This window comes from Microtus pennsylvanicus, chromosome 12 (assembly GCF_037038515.1).
Source record: "Microtus pennsylvanicus isolate mMicPen1 chromosome 12, mMicPen1.hap1, whole genome shotgun sequence".
In the NCBI taxonomy this organism is placed as follows: domain Eukaryota; kingdom Metazoa; phylum Chordata; class Mammalia; order Rodentia; family Cricetidae; genus Microtus; species Microtus pennsylvanicus.
In genome coordinates this window covers 18,320,477-18,343,735 of record NC_134590.1, presented here as the reverse complement: position 1 = coordinate 18,343,735, position 23,259 = coordinate 18,320,477, and the positions used below count along the sequence as shown (strand labels likewise).

General features: G+C 36.1%; 1 protein-coding gene across 1 annotated transcript in view; it reads right to left on the bottom strand.

Moving 5' to 3' along the window:
- LOC142832651 (transmembrane protease serine 11C) overlaps positions 1 to 22,589 on the bottom strand; it is a 43,297-nt gene extending 20,708 nt beyond the window's left edge. Inside the window, exons 1-4 of the mRNA XM_075943311.1 lie at positions 22,534 to 22,589; positions 13,884 to 13,999; positions 10,591 to 10,709; positions 2,741 to 2,808 (exon numbers count right to left, since the gene is read on the bottom strand). Of these exons, the coding sequence (XP_075799426.1) occupies positions 2,741 to 2,808; positions 10,591 to 10,709; positions 13,884 to 13,999; positions 22,534 to 22,589 (359 nt within the window). The remainder of the gene's footprint in view (positions 1 to 2,740; positions 2,809 to 10,590; positions 10,710 to 13,883; positions 14,000 to 22,533) is intronic.
- Between the last annotated feature and the right edge of the window lie 670 nt (positions 22,590 to 23,259).

Here is a 23,259-nt window from a genome sequence, read left to right as displayed (position 1 = left end):
ACGTCTTTAATCCCAGCACTCGGGAGGCAGAGGCAGGCAGATCTCTGGGAGTTCGAGGCCAGCCTGGTCTACAAAAGCTAGTTCCAGGACAGGAACCAAGAGCTACAAAGAAACCCTGTCTCGAAAAATCAAAAAAAAGAAATTTCCACCTGCTCACTTCCTCCCATTTCCCCCCTCCATCCCTCTTCCCCATTCCCTTCCCCTCCCTCTCCAGTCCAAAGAGCAGTCAGGGTTCCCTGCCCTGTGGGAAGTCCAAGGTCCTCCCCCCTCCATCCAGGTCTAGGAAGGTGAACATCCAAACTGCCTAGGCTTCCACAAAGCCAGTACATGCAGTAGGATTAGAGAGGATTTTTTTTTAAAAATCTTTAGATCCAGGGCAACTGAGTCTGAATTTTATATTTAGTATCTGCCACTGTGATCATACAGCAAGTTGCTGTCATTCGCTTTTCTTGGCTCTCATGCTACAAATGGTATGATCATCAGATTTACTAGTTTTTCAAAAATATTACAGATCAAGTGCTTCTGGAGATAGAATAACTTTCAATCTCATAGAAGTTAATGAAAATGATTTGTTAGTATAAATGTATTATGAATCCAGTATGAACTCATTAGGGGAACTAATAGAAAAGAACAAGCATTATTGTTTTGGTGATTGTAAATGAAGTCACAGCTTGCAATAGTGAGACATTATCTATTTACCTCTTGAATACCAGGACTGAGTGTTACAAGAGGTGAACTCATTTAATTTGTCATTCTGAATGGAATATGCAAATGCTTAAACTATACATATATATGTAAACTGACTCCAGAGACAGCTTAATATGTACGGCTTTCTAGTTCTGTGTCTTCCAATGTTCTGCTAGGATTTAGAAACTAAAGGTTCCCAGTACCTATATTATCAATTTTATGTACTCTTTACCTTTATAGGCACTAATTGATGATTTAATTATTTAATTGGTTTCTCAATTAGTAACGAGAATGCAAGTTGTATTTTATTTCTTGAAACTTCCTAATGCCCAGCAGAGCTCACAACAGTTTCTTGAAATGAAGAATTATTAATACACATTAAAAACTGAATTAGAATATTTTGGATATTATTTCCTGTTGGATTTAAAAATCTTGTTATCTAGGAATATATAATAGGCGGAAAATAGTTTTGGAAGAACTGTTGTTAACTGGAATCTGTTTCTTTGTAAGAAAAAATTATCTCCTTTATCAACTTTTCTTTCTATGAACCCCCTTGTCACAGAGGTGGGGTACTAGAGACATGGTGAAATATGGGAACCCCTAACTGCTTGAGTTTCTTTCTGTTCATATCAGTTTCCCCCAGTTCTTTGTTCTTTTTTATATTTATTTATTTATTATGTTTACAATATTCTGTCTGTGTGTATGCCTGCAGGCCAGAAGAGGGCACCAGACCCCATTACAGATGGTTGAGAGCCATCATGTGGTTGCTGGGAATTGAACTCAGGACCTTTGGAAGAGCAGGCATTGCTCTTAACCTCTGAGCCATCCCTCCAGCCCCCAGTTCTTTGTTCTTTATCAATATATTTATCTACGTCTTGACAATGAATAAAGCTTTGAAACTTGACTTCTGAGAGTTCCAAAACTGAAGGAGGGAAATTGCTATACACAATGCATGCATATCATGAATGTTTAGAGTCTAATGCAAGCTGTTGAACACCCTAGGCAATTTTCCATCTATTATGTAGCCTTGTGTGCCTTGGACGTTGTGATCCTCTCCTTCCTCAGCTTGCTAGTCATGGGAGTACAGGAATGTTCTGTGTGTCACAACAGCTTCTGTCTATTGGGTGGAGGACTAGGATGGGAAGTGAATTTGATTTTTAAGCAAAAATCCCTAAATCCGTTTTTATGTGAACTATCCCTACTTCAATATCAAATCCAGTTCCTAATTTGTTTATAAGCCCAAACATACTTTTTCCAAATTAACCCAGACATTCTGCAATGCTCTTTTCATTTTATAATGAAAATTATTTATTATTCAATTTCTGTGTACGTATGTGTGTGCACACACATGTGTAAGTGCGCATGTTAGCATTCATGTTATTTCACAGTTATATTATGTCACAGGACAGTTCTCTAGTGTCAGATCTCTTTAGTATTCTATAATGGAACTTGGGTCACCAGACTGTGTCCAGTGCTTTTACCCTACATGTCGTCTCAATGGCCCTGGCTTATTCATGTCAAAAAGTTTTAAGTATACTCTCCTTTTTATATTTACTTTTTGGTTTTGTGCCCTCAAATAAAAACAGACCATTTAACTTTTATCTGATGCTTATAATTAGTTGGAATTCATGGTTGTAGTTTAGTCAATTTGTACTTTTACTATTTTTAGATTTATTTATTTTATTTTATGTGTATGTGCCTTTTTTGCATGCATGTCTATGAACTATGTGCAGGTAGAACTCTTGGAGGTGAGAAGAGAGCATTGGGCCCTGGAACTGAAGTCATAGATGGATAGCGAGTCACCATGTGAGTGCTGGGAACTGAACCTAAGTCCTCTGCAAGAGCAACTGCTTTTATTACTGAGCCATCTCTTCAGTAATCATTTTCTAAAAATGATAATTTTCCTTTATATATATGGAGCACAGGGAGTTTTATGACACTAAATACATTTTTGTTTCAAACTTAAAGTTGCACACCACACAAACACATTTTGTTGGAAGGCAATATAGAAAAGGAGATGAAACTGCTTCTCATTCTGCTATGCTATGCATACCTTACTTGGACAGTGTGAGCTTTGACGTACTGTTTTCTCAGTTTTGATTCATGAAATGTTTCATTCATCTATTAAAAAGAAAAAGGGTTAATGACATGATTTTAGCTTCTTAAGAAGGTTTCTATCACTTTGGAAAACTTGAAATACACCTAAAAACACACAATAGTAAAACAAAGTCATCCAGATTGACCTCATATCACCAAATACATTTAATTTTACTTATTTATGAGTCACTGAGATTATATATTCCTAATTTTCATAAAACATGTAATGTTCATGTCTTCCAAAAATCATGAGTAGGAGCATGGTAAATTATAATACTCATTTTGAAGTGGTGAATTCAATGTACTAGTGGATATTACGATATTATTTTTCTTCCATGTGCAAATTTTACTGAATGTCAATGTAATAAAAGTAGTGCGCATAGAGGAGATGTTTACAAATTGTATGTGTGTGTGCACACACGTGTGTGTTTGTGCATGCATGTGTATATGTGTGCTATGGCAGACCTGAAATGCATATATGGCAATCTATCTTTTTCATTTTCCAAATATGTGCTGTTGATAAATTTAAAGGGAGATTGTAGGTCATAGGTATTATTGAAGAAAAAAGGGGAATATGGATGGGATACTTTAAGTGGGGAAGGGGAGGAAGGATAATATGGAATGAGAAGGAAGAGAGCAAATAACACTTAACAATGTCTGAAAAAACATTGCTGTATATGCTTACACATATATATGTAATATATTGGAGTTAAATTTACATGGGGTGATAAAGTACACTGCCCCATACACCTAACTATCTGACAAATAATAAGAGCCCTAACAATCTAACAGAAAACCCAGCTGTGTAAAACCTTCTTTTGTGTTGTCAGTCAGGGGCTTCCAAGAGACTCTTAACAGTATGACAGTGGCTATTGTCATTGCCACTGACTGCCTCCCAGAAACTGAAGGTAAGACCCTATTGCACTTTGGACATGAACTTGGAAGAATCAAATTAAAACAACCTGGAAGCCTCTTCCCTGAAGATTAGTTCTCATTCTATCTAAAGGAACTATACAAGCTACCAAGGGACAGAAGCAATCAATAGTCCTAACTAGCTATAAGTGTAGGAAGCATGAGGCTAGTCTGCCAGAAGATTCCCAATGGTGCAGTGTGTGGCAGTTATACCTTGGGGACAGGGATAGCCAACAGTTGTCTAACTGGACTTAAAGCCTGCTCAGTGTGATATAACTTTCTAATATAAACATAGCCAATTACCAATGTAATTGTACTAATTTACTGAGAGGTCTTATGAAAAACGGTTGTTGATAGAAGTGGAGGAAGGGTACTCAAATACTGGGGTAAATCTGGGGTAAATATAAGGTTTTTTTTTTTTTGCTTTTTGGATAGTTACATGGCAGCCTTTCTTAAAATTATAATCTTACTGGTTTTTATAAATCTTAGTCTAGAAACTTATTAAATGTGAAAAATTATGAGGATATAGCTGGATGTTTTTAAAAAATACCTATTTATATTAAAGTCCTGGATCCAGCAGGTACCCACAAATATAGAAGCACCTGAAAACATAATGCTGTCTGTGGTGGTTGGAAAGAAGGTGGCCCCCAAAGGGAGTGGCACTACTAAGAAGTGTGACTTTGTTGGAGGAAATGGTGGCACTGTGGATATGGGCTTTGCGGTCTCATACATGCTCAAGTCACACTCAGTGTCTCGGTTCATTTCCTGTTGCCTTTGGATCAAGATATAGACTTCCCCAGCACCACATCTGCCTGTACATCACCATACACACATCAGCCATGCTCCCAGCCATGATGATAATCTACTGAACCTCTGAAACTGTAAACGGCCACCTCATTTAAATATTTGTCTTTTTAAGAGTTGCTATAGTCATGGTATTTCTTCACAGCAATAGAAAGCCTATATTATAATATTATATATTAATATTATGATTATATTATATTATTATATTATAATAGAAACTGTATCTCTACTAAAGAACATTTTGGAATTGTTGAAAAGAATAATTGACCTTGTCATTAACTTTGAGGAAACTATGAGAATTAATGAGAATAAGGAAACAGTTTAATGACACTACATATTTTGAACGCATTTTGACAAAATACTGGAAAACAACATTCATCTTTATGTTTTGCTCTTCTAAACATGTGAGAATAGTCAGGAGGGTCTGGGAGGAGCTGGGAGTAGGGTAACCATGATCAGAATGTATTGTATGGAAAACATTCTATTTTCAATAAAAAAATTTATTTTGTGTGATTTCATTTTATTTTTCTTTTTATGTAAGTTTTTAAAAAAGACTTAAAAATTTTGTACATATGTGTCTATCTCTGTGTTTGTGTCTTTGTAGGCCAGGAGAGGGTGTCAGATTCCTGGATCTGCCTGAAGTAAGTGCTGGGAACTGAGCCTGAATCTTCTGCATGAGCAGCAGGTGTTTTTATCCATGGATCCATTTCCCACTGTCTCATACAAGATCTGTAGGTTTATTTATTCTTTATATAAGCATGTACATTGAAACTCTTTATAGACTTTTAAAGACAGCGATGTGACATCATTTTCTTTTTGAGACCATCACTTTAACTATTGTGTAAATGGAGTTTGAAGATACAGGAGAATAGCAAAGATAGCAGTGTCGAAGCAATAGTAAGAGTTTTGGAAAGAGATGGTAGTAGTTAAGGGGAGAAGTGGATAGGTTTAGGTTATATTTTGGAGGTGGATTCAATGTGATTTGTTGATTTTGAGTATTCCATTGTTAGGTTTTTAGATTGAGAAACTCAATTGATCTATTTTACCGAGACGGATAAAACAAACAAACAAACAATCAAAAAGACTAGGTTTTGGGATTGAAGATCAGCAAGATAGCTTTTAAATTGTAGGTTAAGTGTGAAAGTTCATAGGAATATATCCAGAGAATGGCAAAGATAAAGGTCATGAGGAGACATGGGAAAGGTGAACTTGATGCTGAAAAGCCATGGTTGAGTCACAATTCATATCTGCAGACGATAATGAAACAGCAAATTTAAAGGAGAAAACAGCTCATTAGCATGATTAAAGTATGGGAAGGATGTGTTGTAGAAGCCAGGAAAGGAGGTGTGTGCAGAAATGAAAGAGTGTTAATTGTAAGTGGAAGGAGCAATGATTTGGCAGCAGCAAGGTCTTTGGTGCCCTTCTTTTAAACACTTTAAAGGGGTTGTTGAGAGATCCCTGATGGATGAAACAATGGTGATACAGGGAAACAGAAAGCATGCTTACCTATTCAACAGAGGTTTGCTAAAGGAAACATGAAAGTTATCCAGAGAAGAACATAGATTCAGAGAAAGGTTTTAAAGATATTATGATATACATTCTAGTTCATGAAGTAACTGAAGACCTCAAAATACTATCCTGCATTCTAGAAGGGCAATAGCCTTGCAGTGTCTTTTTTCCTCATGGAAAAGAGAATCCCAGGGAAAAGATAAAGCCATTTAATTACTTATGTGCTCAAAATAATTTCAATATTAACTCATCTGTGCTCCAGAAATAATTCTGTGGATTGTATAAATCTAGCGTTTTCCTCCTCTAAACAGTTCATCTTTGATTTCTTTTTGTACCATTTCCACTTGAACTATTTTTTTTTCTGTTTCACAATGTTATTTGAATATGGTCAGCATTGTCTGGGATCAGGGTGGTGAAGATATTTGGAACAATAAGATCTAGGGAACATAGTAACTATTGCAAAGGCAGATAAAATTAGATTATTTCTGAAGGTATTCTAAGGCAGAGACACCATGTTGATGGGATTGATTAACAGTTTGAAACTGATAACAATAGGTTCATGGAAATCTGTTAGTTTGGGTTGTTTATCTTAAGAAAGCTGTTGGTAATGTATTTAGACTGTATTATTGATTCTTATACAATTTTCCCCGTTCTTATCAGTTCACAAAACATAAAAATATTTTATTGGTCTTGCCATGTTACAAAGGATTGCAAGATAATATATTTCTAAGTGAGAAATGCTGTCACACAAAGGAGATAGTACACATCTAATAGTTTGGCATTCCCAAAGTGAAGGGAATGTTTAGGCTACCATATTTTCTTTATTTCACAATGATTCCTGAGTCGAAGGGTCCTGAACATTTAGGGTTGGTTGTTTTATATCTATATTTTCCAGTTGTAGAAAAGAATACTAGCATGGCAGCAATCTTTCCTGTTGCCTTCTGTGACGGTTAACTAGAATCGCTTGAGAAGAATAGTCTCAATAATGTGTTTTCTGGATGGGGTTGGCCTGTGGGTATGTCTATAATGGATTGCTTTGATCAAGTTGGTTGATGTGAGAGGACCAAGTCCATTGTTGGTGGCATTATTTTCTAGGCCTGGGGAGTGGAAAGAACAAGCTGAGCAGAGGCAAACACGTGACGTATGTGCAGACATTTCTTTCTGTCAGGGTAACTTCGCACAATGATAGGCTATAACCTGGAATTTGTAAATTAAAATGAATACTTTCTTCTCTAAGTTACTTTTGGTCAGAAAATTTTATCACAACAGAAATCAAACTGGAAAACTTTTAAAAACTCTTGAAATATAAGTAATAGTGCCATCATATTTGTTGTATTTGATAAATTTTGAGTTATCTTATTTCCATTATGGCTAAAATCCTAATAGAGAATGGTTTACTTTTAATGTATGCAACCAATATTTTGTTTTAAAAATAGGCAATATAGTAATACTTGAATTTAAGATTCTTGGCTTTTATAGAAAAATTCAGATTTTTCTCCACAGAAACACTTGAATATATCCAAATAAAATATTTCTTTTCTAATTGAAAAAAAAGATTCTTGGCTTTTATACTATTTTTTTCTGATACATTTTGAAGCTCATAGAACTGAATGTATGCTAACATAACTTTTACTCAAATTGCAATGTAAGTGGAACAGAAAACTATTGTTATTTACTTTATTATTAGTTTTTAAAAACTAGCATGTTTTTAAATCTGATGAATCACCTAAAGAACCTGTCATTTGGTAGACTGCATCAAAAAGAGGCATATGTCTAAAGGGGCATATGCTCCTAGCATGCTCTGGTTAGCTTAGGGGAAATTTTATTTGATGAATTCTGTGGTTGTATGCCTAACTAATATGTCCCTTACCCTTGGATACTCCAGTAAGTGGTTTAATGTATGAGGTTGGCTGACTGTATGACTGCGCTGACCATCTATAAACCAAAAGCATTTATGTGTTGAAAATCATATTGCTTTGTATTAAACACATTGGATTATTTATCTGGTTATATTAACTTCCTGCAATTTGAAGTGTGCTCAAGATTTTGTAGTATTTTTGGTGATCTTTCAATAAAGGACAAAAGAAAATCAAGGAGTTTGATTTTGACAACTTAATCTTTTAGTGTCTCAGTTTCTTTATATGACATAGGGACATCCTGCGGATTAAGTATTGTTATATAAGTACTTATACTGAAAATTAATGAAGCAAATTATATTAATAAGATCTTGTGTCAGTGTTAATTGGTCTTAGAACTTCTTTTCACTTAGTTGGATAGCACACCTGCTGAAGAGCTTAAAATAGAACAAGAAGGGTAGAGATTTCTTGAGTTACCTGTTAGAAACCATATAAAATATGAACTTTGAGAAAGTTCTCTATCAAGACCTTTCCCCAATAGTTTATGGTAAAGCAGTATTTCTCTTTTCCAAAGGAAAAAAATATAATTTCTTTTTAGGATGAGTCATTGAAAGAATTCTATAGTGGCAATCAGAGTCTACGGGAATTAGTGTAGTGGCTATGAGATTTGTCTAATGATTTGTAACTCCATTTGGTGCATGCTATTATATTATGCTATCATGTTGTGCCTATGAATGTTGTATATAGTGATAACTTTAACAAATGAGGCCATTATTATATTCCGTGAAAACAGAAAGAAAGTATAAAAATAAGGCATTGCACAACTTGTTTGGTATATGTTGTTTTCAAGCATATGTATTGGAAGCTAGGAATGGAGTTGTTTAATAAACCTGAAGGAGGACATCATGATCACTGCTTAACAGGCAAGGATGATGCAATATTAGTTATACCAACTGTTCTAGAGCAGTGGTTTTCAACCTATGGGTCACTTTTGATCTTTTGGGGGGTCAAATGACATGTCCACAGGGGTCGCATATTAGATATCCTGCATATCATATATTTACATTGTGATTCCTAACAGTAGTAAAATTATAGTTATGAAGTAGCAATGAAAATAATTTTATCATTGGGGGGCACTACAACATGAGAAACTGTATTAAAGGGTCACAGAATTAGAAAGGTTGAGAACTACTATGCTAGAGTAAGCAGGGGCTAATTGATTTTGAATGTATGGTCTGAAGTTTGAGCTTGTCTTAGGACGATTTTCTTAGGAATTCAGTATTGGCATGGGTGCCATGGGAGTAACCATGATTTAAGGCCCTCTTTACAAGATGAAACCCATACCTGGCATTATTGTTGAACCAAGAGCTAGACAGATCATAAATTCTAGAAGAAAACCTACTACTGCTATTATGCTGCTAAATGAATATATTAAACTGACTCTCATTATACTCATAGGTTAAGGCTATCTTTTTAAAAGACTGACGAAATAATGGTACTTCAGCTTATATCACATTTCACCTTTTGTGACGCCTGCAACACCTTATTATGTTGGCATTTGTGATCTAATGTCCACAGAAAGAAGCTGAATTGAAGGAGAATTAAGGAACTCAAGTCATAAAGCTAGTAAAACACTAATTTTGGAATTGAATAAGGCCCTTGAGTCAATTTCTTTGTCTTTTTTGTATTTTATTCTTTCCATTAGTAGCATTCACTGTCTAAAATGATTGGCTTTATTATGATATTTTCATATAGGCATATTATGTTTTGCTTGTTTTGCCCTGGACCCCATTCACGTTCTTGTCCTCTTCCAGTGAGGCACTTCCCATTTCTGCATATCTATTTTTAAAGTCTAGGTTTCACATAGAAAAGAAAGAAGCAGTAATTATTGCTCTGAGTCTGGCATATTTCACTGCAAGCTTTTTCTTATCCACCATACTATATTGCTTTGTCTCATTTTTGTCCTAAAGCTAAGGGTTGACTTTTCTGCCTTCATTTTCTGATTCTTTCCATAGTAGAAAAACACACCAGGACTTTCAGGGACTCTGACTTATTGAGAACTCTTGTGTAGTGGGTGCTTTGGAAGGACTACAAGCTTACTAGTCAGACAGGCGAGGTCTGCAATGTCCTATCAGGAGATTTTGAATGGCAGATGGATAACGTCACCACCGCTCCTGACACTGCTAGTCTGATTAATTTAGTTACTTTAGTTAATTATAATCATATCTGTGATAACAGATATTTCCAGCCCAACAGAGCGAGACTCTTGTTTGAACTTTTAACCTGGTGAACATGAACAGAAAGCTAATTCCTAAGCAAGAGGTTTGTCACCTTCCCTCAACAGGGAAGACATGAAAAGTGGTCTTTATTTTGGTTACATTGTCTTTCAGATTGGCCAGGCTTCTTCTTCAAGGGACTGGTTAATTTTTGAACCAGAGGCAGCATGACATAAGTTATGCATCTTAGAGATCAAACATGTATTACTAATGTAATTGATTAATCCATTAGAGCTATCTACTCTTTTTCATGAATCATTTTTCTCAGGGTTATTTGAAATGTGTCCCTTTGCACATTTCCATGTTCAAGTTTTCAGAGGACTTTCTGAAAGGGCTTCTTCATCTCATCTAGAACAAGGTATTGGTTAGAAATTGTTTTGAACTTGGAAGATGACTGTTAGGGTCTTAACACTTTCGGGAAAGCACAGAAAAAAGGTAACTCAACTTACCAAAGACACTATCTTTTTATTTAGGTCCATGTATTCCTGAGAATATGGCTTTGCAAATTTGCTGTCATAGTCAATGTTGTTAACCTTAAAGCTGACATGGTAGTAGAAAGGTGGCTTTCCTGAGGAGAGAAAAGGAAAACAGTTTTTCCACTGGGCACAACCACTTTCATTCTGAGAAATTATACGCTCATAAAATGTCAGGTTACGTGACATCTAAAACTCCTACTGCCCACTGATTGTGGAAATTGCTTGGGTGGAGAAATGCTAAATTATAACCTTTTGCCAAAAATGTAGTCAAGATTTTTTAATGTAAAATTTTAATATGACAGTTTTCAAGTTTGGGCAATGTGTTATGGAACAAAATTATATTAAAATATAGTAATTATCTTGGTCTTTGTGATTGCCATACACTACATTTCTGCAAAATCAGCTCAATCATAGGATTTCTTACTCACAAAATACCTAAGAAATCAAAATAAATAATGGAGAAAATGAAATAAGTCATAATTTGAACGTCCCGAACATTTAGTAAACTGAACAAAGAAACAAAGTATGTGATTTTAGACAGGCAAAGCAATGAATGTCTAGATAGATGTTATCATATAGAAAATATTATTTTCAATTTTAATTTACATTAATCCTTTTATTTTGCCTTTGGACTCGTGCATGTTTATGTGGGCTTTGAGGTAAGTTGTTCTCAAACTTGGCTTCCCACTAGAAATACACTTTGGATACTACAGGTTCTACTACATCCTTGAAAATGGACTTTGTGTACAGATTTTTTTGTGTATTCATAAGACTATAGAAATATAAATTAATTAACTTTTAATTTACATAATAATTGTAAATATTTGTAGGCTACCCATGTAATGTTTTAATACTGTTATTTGTGTAGTGTTCAAATCAGGGTAACATTTATTTTCTCAAACATTATTTCTTTACAATAAGAATATTCAAAATCTTTTTATTAAACTTTTAAAAATGGACATAATTTCAAATTGCTTTATAAATTTGCATCTCTATAACCAGCTCTCATCTGGAAATTTCTTTGTGCAGCAGACACCAGTTAGTTTAGAAACTCACAATTGGTCAAATTATAGAGAATCAATGCCTGTGTAATACTCAGACACACTGAGATATCTCTAATTATACCCTCTACCACCAAGGCAAGGCTCAAGGATCATTGTGGAATAGGATTGAAAAGACCATGTAAGAGCCAGAGGTTAGGAAGAATTGGGATGAGACAGTGATATCTGTGAATGACAGGGCCTTGAAAGCTGTGAACTCATAGCATCTGTGGGTGCTGGGATAAAATTAAACTAGTCAATGTTACAGCTTGGAAAAGCTTGGATTCTTGAGCCACAGCCTCAAGTTTATGCTTTCTGGAGGGGGAGAGTCAGTTTTCTTCAAGGGTGTGATCTCGGACAGATCACCTGTGCTCCAGTGGATGGGCCTATACCCATGAGGATATGGGTAGCACAAATTGGAAACAGTGGGTTTTAGAAAAAAGCAAAGCCATGAAGTTAGAAGGGGTTTGAGGGTGGGTAGTTGATCTGGAAGGAGTTAGGGGAGGCATAGAGGTGAGTATAGATCAAAATATATGTGTGTATGAAATTCTTAAAAAATAGTAAAATGTTAAATTGAGTCAAACAAAAAAATACATTATATTATAAACATTTGTGGTTACCCTAGAGTACAATAGAACATCCGAAATTATTACTTCTATAGAACTCTAAGTTAGTACTAGCAGACTAACATTTGATAATATTTTCTCTATTCCTTTCATCTTCTCTCTTTCTTTCTTGCTCTCTCTTTCCTTATCTTCCTTATCTTCCTTATCTTCCTTCCTTCCTTCCTTCCTTCCTTCCTTCCTTCCTTCCTTCCTTCCTTTCGCATTGGGAATTGAACTTCAAGATTCATGCAGGCTAAGCAAGTGTTTTGTCACTGAGCTGTATTCCCAGCCCTTTTAGTAGTAGTGGAAAAATTCTTTTCAAATAATTCTAAGAGCTTGATTTGTGATAGGGATTTTAAATGATGATTTTCAGGACCAAATCTAGGTTGATTTTGGGTACTCTACAAACAAGTAACAGCCTTTGCATTTAGAAAAGTTGAAAAACTCAATTTAATATTGACATTTGGTGATATGTGAAAATTATGTGAAATTCAAATTCTAGAACCCAAATGCTTATTTGAAACCTTTACTGTGTTAAGTACCTAGATATTAGTTCAGAAGTAGTCACTCAGTGAATGAATGTTAACTCAGTTTCTGGATACTTTCATGCATCTTTATTCTTTTTCTTTCTATTATTTAGAGTACCAATTGCTCCCCTCCCCCCTCCCCCCCCAAAAAAAGGTAAGTGAAGGTTGGGATTGGAAAGATCTCAGTAGGTGAGAAGGTCCAGGTTTAGTTACCATTACCCACATGGGGGATCCAGGTGTAGAGGATCTGATGCCCTTTTTTGACCTCTGCAGGCACTGCACATGTGTGGCATACACACATACACACAGGCAAAAAAAAATTTTATGTGTATATTTTATACACATAAAATTTAAAAAAAAATGAAATTGAGAAAGAAGCTAGACTAACGAGAAAGCACACGACGATCACTTAGGGTAATATGGAGCAGAGAAAGAAAGGTATCCATGAGGTTAAACTGTTCTGTGCTTTGTTTCACTCAGCTGTTCTTTAGCTAAGCCCTGATTCCAGTGAAATTAATAGTAGTTGTGAAAATATAGTCCATTACTTCTGGCTTTGGAGTAAGAAATCGTATTTCTGTAGTAACAAATCGCGGGTCTTTAGCTTTCAGATTCATTTGTTAGTACATTGGTTGTTTACTTATAGAGCTACTAAGTTCAACAAATAGGAACTGTGCCTGCTTTATTCATTAATGTAATCTCAATCCCCAAATCTTTCCAAACAAAACAAAACAAAACAAAATAAAAGAATACTACATCTCTAGTTTTAGAATAAATACATTGGACTAAAAGTCACTTGAGGACAAAGTCTGAGGACAAACTTTGGGGAGTGAATATTTACTACCTTAACTGTAATGATAGTGCCATGAGTCATATGTCAAAACTCATAAAAATATGCTACATGTGCAATCTTTCTTATATTTATTATCCTTCATAAAGTATTAAGTGTTAGTGCAGTCAATGTTAATAACCACAAGGGTAAAAATGCATAGCAAACAAAAAATTATGTTTCCTCTCTCTCTTCAAATTGCCAAGTTTTCCTGCTGTAAAGTCAAAAGACCCACGTGACTGAAAAGACAAGCAAAATACGTACTTACCACAGGCGACAGAATAGGCAATGAGTCCAATGACTACAGCAGCAACCACCGTCATTAGGATGACAAGGATAATCTTTCCACACCTTGTTAGCTTTATTTTTGTTTTGGACTCTGTTCTGAGTAAAAGGACAGGAAGGTGTCAGTAAGAGTTTGATTTTGGATCTTGGAAATACATATCAGTTTAGTTTTAAGTGTAAAAGTGTGTTATTTTACATGAATGATGTGGTCAGTAGACTGATGACTTTGGAAACAGTGCAGAGTTGGTGGATATGGTATTAGGGATGCTTATTTTTCAGTAACTATAATTGATAATGGTTATACTAAATCATTATTTATTTATTCTTTCCAAGAATAAATATAATTGTTTTTCTCTGCCAGGAAGAGTCACTTCTGTCCTTATGGAGCTTACAAACTACTGAGTAGAGAGAGAAAGGACAAAATAAGTACATAATTGCAATCTGGAACTGGTACAGGGTTTTAAGTGCTATAGGAAAAGTTGGACTGGGAAAGATCAGATTTGGGTTCTTTTGTTAGCTGCAGGTGTGATAAACTGCTACTAAGTAGAGTGGTCAGGGTAGACCCCGGCAGGCAAAGTGTGAGAATACTTAACACATGTGTAGGAGTTATGCATACCGACACACATGTGGAAAACTTAAGGCAAAGTCAATGAAGCAAGGGAAGTCCATAGGTAAGGACAAGTTCGGCGTGTTAGGTAATTATGGCTGGAGCAGAGGATGAAGGAAAAATAGTGGGAAAGTAAGGTTGAGAGGCATCAAGACCCAGATTTCCTGAGCCTCACGATAATGATTTGGGGTTTTCTCAGCTAAATGGCAGCATTGAGCAGCGTTGAGTAGTGGATTGTGATGACTTGGCCTAATGTCTTGATGGAACACCTTTGGATGCTGTGAAGAAGGAATTACAGAGGGGCAGGTAGAAGTAGGAGAGGGGCAGGACAGAAAATATTACAATGATTGAAACAGCTAATGGTGTTGACTGAGACTGGAGAAATAGAGGTAGAGCAAAGAGGTTGAATTTTGAATATATTTTAAGTATAATACTGATAGAGATCTCTTAATGGAAAGATGGGTTGTAAGAGGAATAGAAGATGTTTTCCAGATATTTACCTGGATCACTTAAATGATGGTGCTGTCATCATGTAAGATGAAAAGGCTTTTTGATGTTAGGGATGTTCAACAGGTATTCACGAGACAGTGTGGGTCAGATATACAAGTGTGTAATTTGGAAAAGGAGTGTGAGTTCATCATGTTAATATTTCATCCCTGATCATGTAGATGAGAGTCTGACAAGGGACGTCAATACCAAAGGAGTCGGGGTAGGTAGAGAAGAAGACGAAGATATGATCTCCTGTGTAGTTTTTGTTAGCGTGTTAGAAAGAAGGATCTGGCAGAGAAAAGATGCCAAGGAAAACAACCAGTGTGAGGTGGGAAAGGCAGGAAGGTGGATCCTTGAGGCCAGTGGAGGTGAATCAAAGACAAGGAACAAGCTAAACTGTGCTTAAAGGTAGCTCAGATATATTATGGAATGAGGATGGGAATCACAGATGGGCATCATAAAGGTGATTTTGATAGGAAGCTTTAGGAATAACACAGGGTTAAAAAGACAATGGACAAATCTCCTGAGTAATTGGGAACATGGGGACATTGGGAGAGGGTTGAAGGGAAAGGCAGTGACAGGGAGGGGAGCAGAGAAAAATGTATAGCTCAATATAAACCAATAAAAAAGACAACGGAATTAGTGTAAACAGGGTCTTGACCACTGATCTTTCCTTCAAAGGGTTTGCTAAAAAGGGGAGCAAAGAAAAGGCATTATACTCAGAATTTAAGTCAGAATAATGACTTTAAAAAAAACCTTGAATACTCATAAGAAAGAGACTAGTTGGACAGATTGCCACATTCCTATTTCATAAACTTAAGAATTATTCAATTTTTATAATAATACTTACTTCATGTTATTTTTGTTTGTTTGTTTGTTTTGAGACAGGGTTTTTCTGTGTAACAGCCCTGGCTATCCTGGAACTAGCTTTTGTAGACCAGGCTGTCCTCTAACTCAGAGATCCTACCTCTGCCTCTTGAGTGCTAGGATTAAAAGTGTACGTCATCACCGCCTGGCACTGCCCTCCCCCCCACTTTATAACTTCATGGTCTTATGTAGCTTTTCCAAGTAGTTGCAATGAATTCACCTAGGTAATTTATATTTCACCTAAAAATTAAGAGTACTTTTCTGTGATCACTGATACACCTAGTGGAGCCACTATCAACTTCTTAACACCCATCAATACAGACTTCACATTTAACATCTTCAAAATGTCTTATGCATATTTTTGTTTGAGCTGAACTGAAATCAGAATTTCTGCATTGCATTTCATTGTTGTATGTCTCAATGTTTTAAACCTGGAATTCAAATTCTACTTCTTTCTTTTCCTTTCTGACATTACTCTGTTGGGGTTACTGGTCAAATTATTTTATAGAATGCTTTCTTTAGATATGTTTCTGTATTTATTTTTAAGTTTAAAATCAATGTTCAACTTTGAAGTGATTACAGACTTTTATGCAACTATAAAAATAATAGAAATTCCTTGTATCCTTAGAATAATTTTCCTTGACAGTAATCTATACTATAATATCACAACCTGGACATTGGCATGCACAGAGCCAAGATACTGGGCATCTATCAACAGAAGTCCCTAATGTTTCCTTTTAACTATGTAGTTCCTCCATCTCTTGTTCTCTTTCCCTCTTTAAGCCTTGACAATCCCCATTCTGTTTTCCCTTCCTATGGCTTTGTATTGCAAGAACATTATAGAATAAAATCATACACTAGGTAACTTTTAGGGATCTGTTGTTTTTTACTCAGATGTAGAATTCTTCATTATTACTTACTAATCATGATGGGGTTGCAAATTTTAAACATTATATACATATTGGAAATAAAAGATGCACAGTCTCGAAGAATATACAAATTTTTAATTCATTTTAAAACTCTATGTGTATGTGTGTATGTGGTTGGGTGCAAATTCCTATGGATATATATGTGGAGGTCCGAGATCAATGTTGTGTGTCTTTCTCTCTCCATCTTTTTAATGAGCAAATCCAAATTTATTTTAATGACATACAATTTTAGAAACTTTGTATGTTAGTTAGAGCCCAGGTTCTCTGGAATAGGATCCTAGAATTATGAAAATGTGTCATATTTCTTTGCAAAGCCAAGAGAGTCATATAATTCAAAGCCACAGTCTCAGAAAGCAAACTGTCTCTTCAGTCAGTTTCACCTCTGTTTTTGAGACATTCACCTGATACGGGAATTCTGATCCCATCAGACCCCTAAGATCTACCCATCTTTGCCACTCCCACACTGTGAGTATATGCACTGTACCCCTAAACTTGGCCTTTCAAGTGAGGCCAGCTTACACAGCAAAAACTTCACCTACCCAGCCCTCTCCTGTCCTCCTGAAACCGAGAAACTTCTGTAAGGCAAAGGATACAGTCAATAAGACAAAATGGCAGCCGACTGAATGGGAAAAGATCTTCACCAACCCCACATCAGACAAAGGACTGGTCTCCAAAATATATAGAGAACTCAAGAAACTAGACATCAAAGTATCAAATAATCCAATTTAAAAATGGATACAGATCTAAAGAGAGAATTCTCAACAGAAGAATCTCAAATGGCTTAATGACACTTAAGGAACTGTTCAATATCCTTAGCCATCAGGATAATGCAAATCAAAATGACTCGGAGATACCATCTTATATCAGTCAGAATGGCTAAGATTAAAAACATCAATGACAGCTTATGCTGGAGAGGGTGCAGAGTAGGGGGAACACTCCTCCATGGCTGGTGGGAATGCAAACTTATACAGCTATTTTGGAAACCAGTATGGTGAAGACCCAGAAATACTACTCTTGGGCGTATATCCAAAGGATGCAGGGCCGTACCACAAGGACATGTGCTCAACTATGTTCATAGCAGCATTATTCATAATAGCCAGAACCTGGAAACAACCTAAATGATCCTCTACCAAAGAATGGATAAAGAAAATGTGGTACATTTACACAATGGAGTACTACTCAGTGGTAAAAACAAAATACAATGACATTTTGAAATTTACAGGCAAATGAAGGGAATTAGAAAAAAAAACATCCTGAGTGAGGTAACCCAGACCCAGAAATACAAGCTTTGAATTTACTCACTCATAAGTGGATATTAGATGTCAAGAAAAGGATAACCAGGTTATAGCCCAGGAACCCAGAGAAGCCAGATGACAAGGAGAACTCTAAGAGAGTCATACATGGATTTCCACGGGAAGGGGAAATACAAGAACTCCTGAGAAAATTGGGAGCGTGGGGGGTAGAGAAGGAGGGGAAGAAGGGGAGAAGAGGGGAGAAAGGAAGGGGAGGAGGACATGACGGAACAGGATGGCTGAGACAGGAGAAGGAGAGAGAGGGAGAGCAAGACAAGAGTTATCTTGATTGAGGGAGTCATTATGAGACTAGCATGAAACCTGGCACTAGGGAAATTTCCACGAATCCACAAGGATGACCCCAACGAAGACCCTAAGCAGTAGTGGAGAGAGTACCTGAACTGGCCTTCTTCTGTAATCAAATTGATGACGACCTTAATTGTCATCACAGAAACTTCATCCAGCTACTGATGGAAGCAGATGCGGAGATCCACAGCTAGCGCTGGGCTGAGCTTCCAGAGTCCAGTTGAAGAGAGGGAGAAGCGATAATATGAGCAAAGGGGTCAAGACCGTGGTGGGAATATCCACAGAGACAGCTGACCTGAGCTAGTGAGAGCTCACTGACTCCAGACTGAAAAGAGGGAAACCTACATAGGTCGTCTGAATGGGGGTGATAGGTGTGTGGCTGGGGCTGTCTGTGGGGCCGCTGGCAATGGGACCAGGATTTATCCCTAGTTCTTGAACTGGCTTTCAGAGTTCATTCTCTTTGGAGGGATACCGTGCTCAGTCTAGAGAGGGCCTACATTCTGCTTCAGAGTGCCAGACTTTGTTAATTCTATATGGTAAGCCCCACCCTCTTTGAGGAGTAGATGAGCGACGGGGTGGATAGAAAGTGAAGGGAGCAGGAGGAGAGGAGGGAGAGGGAAATGGGATTGGTATGTAAAATAGAAAAGATTGTTTTAAAAATAAATAAATGAATACAAAATCTATTATAAGATACTGTCTTATGATTTACATATTGGAAAGCAATTTTATTTTAGTATATTTATGTTTCAGAACTGTAAATTCTATTTTATTTTTCACAAATGTGGAAACAGTGTCTTTAGAAATTAAGTGAAGAATTTATTGTACCCATATTTGCTAACCACTTTACATTTTTTCCTTATAAATATAACATGAAAGAACTGTACAAAATTAACTTGTTCTATGTGCTCTATCTTTCTATCAGGTCTCAGGACTGCCATAACAAGTTCCACAGACTAGTCATGGTAGCACATGCTACCAAGGTGGAAACATGAGAATAAGATACTGGCAGATTCACAAACTCCCAAGGTCAAGTTCCTTACCTTATAGGTGAAGGGTCTCTCCTTGACACATCACACTGTTCTTTTGTTCTCATGTCCTGATTCCTCCTTGTATAAGTACAGTCATACTGTGTTACATTCTATCCAATAACCTCACCTTAAGAAAATCACTCCATTTAAGCTTTTCCTAAATGCATTCACACTCTGAGATATCAGTGGCAAGAATTTTAATGTATGAATGAGAGGTCACAATTCAACCCATTATATATATTATATATAAAATTTCATTTTGTATTAATATTATGATTTAATATTTAACATATGAATATTTATCAATATTTTCTATGTTAACACAAATTCATATTTTGTTTTATTTGCCATATTATCTACTTTATGTTCTATTTTATGTACTCTGTATACTACCTTTCTATGTATGTATGTATTACACACTTACATGCTTATATGAATGTAGATATGTCTAACATGAAGAAGCATAAATAAATATTTTGGTGATTATATGAGGTACTCGTCACTTTGAATCACTTATATTAGTGCCTACTTTATTTTAATTTTTTATTTTGTAACGAAATCAAATATCTATTAGGAAGCTCACTTTTTAGTTACTTCTCACTGATTCCCTGAATGGATAATTTTTTTCTAAAGAAGCAGTGTCAGATAGGGTTCCATCATCGATGACAATTCCATGTTTTTTCAGAACTTTTATTTTACCTAGATAAGATTCTCATCATAGAAAAGTACATTGTCTAAATTGTTTGCACTAGAAATTTGGTGTCTTTCAATATTCTCTTATGATGCCTTAGAACTTTTTGAGCTTGAAGAAGAGAAGGAATTATTCCAGATATATAATATCCCATTCTCCCCACTTTTTTTCTAGATAAGGCTTGAATTCCTGAGTCAAGAGAATATTCTGATTTAGACTGATAATATATTTTCTCCCTTGAATCAACTCACATATTGAATCTAGAATGGTGTTTAACATTTTGGGTGAAGTAATTGACTCAATGATATGATAAATCCTGGTAACGTAATCCTACACATGAACATGTGTTCTCAGACATTTTCTTCCATACTTTACTAGTAAATGCATTCATATTTTATTTTTACTCAGTCAACTTGCCACAGAATAATGAAATTGCCAATGAAAATTTTGCATATGATGTTTGTGATGTGGTAAATAGTTAGGGTCTGTTTTTCAACTCTTTTAAACATGTCGTTATTATAGATCAAGCTATATAAGATTCTGCTTTTAAAATCAAAAATGAGTCCTAACAGTTTTATAAGAATTTAATAGTTTATAGATATTTTAAACCATTCATGGTTTTACCTTCTAATTTTTACAAAGCTATACAAAAGTGATTCTTGGATACAAAAATATGTCTCATAGAGCATATAACTTCCAACTTTCTTAATGTAACTTTCCTGGTGGAAGAAACTTCCTGGTGGGGTGCTGGGAGGGAATTTCCAAACCACCCATCCTATGTTTCTGATTTTAAAGAAGGGGAGACAACCTTTATAGTGCTCTTTCTCTGTAGGGGGCAGTAAAGGGGGCAGAGGAGCTGTCCTCTGACTATCCTCATAACTTAGGCAAGGTGAGGATCAGGGCTTCCCTCACAGCCCAGAAAGCCTTCCTTTCCAAGAGCTTTCTAGTTCACTGTGGAGCAGCACAGCCCTAAACTGAAGAGGAAAGTCCCACATTGTTATTATTCTTTTCTATAGAACATTCTTACAAACATCACATGTGAATTCTACTTCTCTAATAGAGGAAATGTTTGAAAATCAAACTGCCCAACATTAAACAGAAGTTGAGTCTCAGTCAGTAGTTGAGGTAAAGAACAGGAAAACTTGATTTGATTTGAGCAACATGTTTATCTTCCATGTGTGTTTCACTAACAAAGAATACATCAGAATCATTCAGGTGCAGTAATGATAAGATCAGCAATGGATTATTTATAAAGGATGTTCAGAGATTTCCGACTTTAGCCTCGACTTAAAATTATTAATTCTTTGAGATAAAACTAGAGTCTGTCTTCACAGTATTGCTCAGATAGTATTTATGAAGTATAAGAGGTTGATCAAGTTGATCTGAAAGAGCCAGAATCCATCCCTTAGGACCTGAGGTTTTATAAGTTTTGTTAAGTAAGTATTGACAGTAACATAATTTTATGGAAAATATCTCAATATTTTCTAATAGATAGATAAGTTAAATATTATTGTGAAAGTAAAAAGTAGAATTATTAAAGCTGTGTATTGAGAAGTTGCAGCATGCCAATATGCTGGTCACCTAGAATCTAGATTTTGCACAGATGTGTAATTTTTAAAATATAGTAGTTCCCCATGAGTTTATCAATGTCTGCATTTTGTGATAGTGCTGGAAAGAATAATGTGTATGAAAACAATTATCTTCATGCTTATCTGATTCGCTTAAAAAATAAAATGTAGATATAAAAATTCTGGTCCATCTACCTCCTTCATAATAGCAGGTCAGCATGTTCCTTTGTCTTTCAGGCCAATTACATCATTGCTAATGTCAAGTATAAAGGTCTTCTCTTTTTAGTTTTGCCTTTACTTCTGAACTGAACGTAAAACCATGCCGCTAAAAGCATAGAGTAGTGAAGCACTGTGGTGTACTAATAAGTAGAAATAAGACCTCCACTGTGTTGGTACCACTTCCAAGCCAGGAGATTGCATTGTAAATGAAACAGCAAGCACAGCCACGTCTCCATCAGCCATACTGCTAGAAGCACAGACACACATTCCTTTCCGTATTCATAGTGAAATTGTATTTCAAAGCTACGATAGCCCCGACTCCTCAAGTTTCAGTTGTTATACAAGAACACCTTATTTATAATTGAAAGGTTTCTCAGGAAATTTATAGTAAACTCCGACAGTGAAAACTTTTCCACTAACTCTGTTTTCCTTCTGTATTGACTTTGTATTGTTTGTATTTCCATAAAGGGTGGAAGGAACTGCTCATTTGTTTTGTTTTGTTTTGCCGATTTTAGGAGAATTGCACATTTTTAAGAACCTTAAATCTTTAATCTAACTACAAGCTAACTAACTGCTTTAATCTTTCGGAGTGGTGGTAAAGCCTCCTGCTGACCCCTCCCCCTCCCCTTATACACACCTGTTCCGCAGGGATGTCCATGGCTCCTCGCTCCGCTGAGGCTGTCCCCTTGCCATCTTCCCCTTGAGTGCTGCCTGGCACAGTCATCCTCCACCTATTTAGCTTACAAGAATCTCTGGCTTTTATGTGTTTTATGATAATGGCATAATGATAATACTTAGCACTTACACAACTTTTCATCTTCAAAGTGCTTTCCAAACATTTTGCTAATTAATTTTAAAACATTAGTAAACCGTGAGCTGTGTATATGCCAATCCATAAATAATAAATAGTTGTATCACCCCAATGGGAGCAAGACTTAGAATTAAATTGTCCCGACTAAGGAAGTAGCAGGACTGACCAGTCTGAGAAAGGTGGGGTTTTTTTTTGTTCCCTGCATTGAGAGACACTTGTTGCTCTTCCTACTTCTTGCTTAGACTTCACTCCTACACCTTCTGGCAACTTCCCTTTTGTTCCCTATGAACAGCCAATGGCTCTTGAAGCCCTAACCTTCCATTAGGATCTGAATGTTTTCCAGCTCATAACTCGCTAGCAACCATGTATCATCCTTCCGCGAATTCCCTTCTGAATTTTTACTGCCACTTTAATTCCAGTGCTCTTTAAAGAATGTTCGATACTCTCAAATCTACAGGGTGTTGATTTTTAATTAAAAGATATATGGGTTTAACCAGCAATTTCCCCCGTCTTGGACAGCATCCTGGCTTCTCGTACGGTATATAGGCGAGA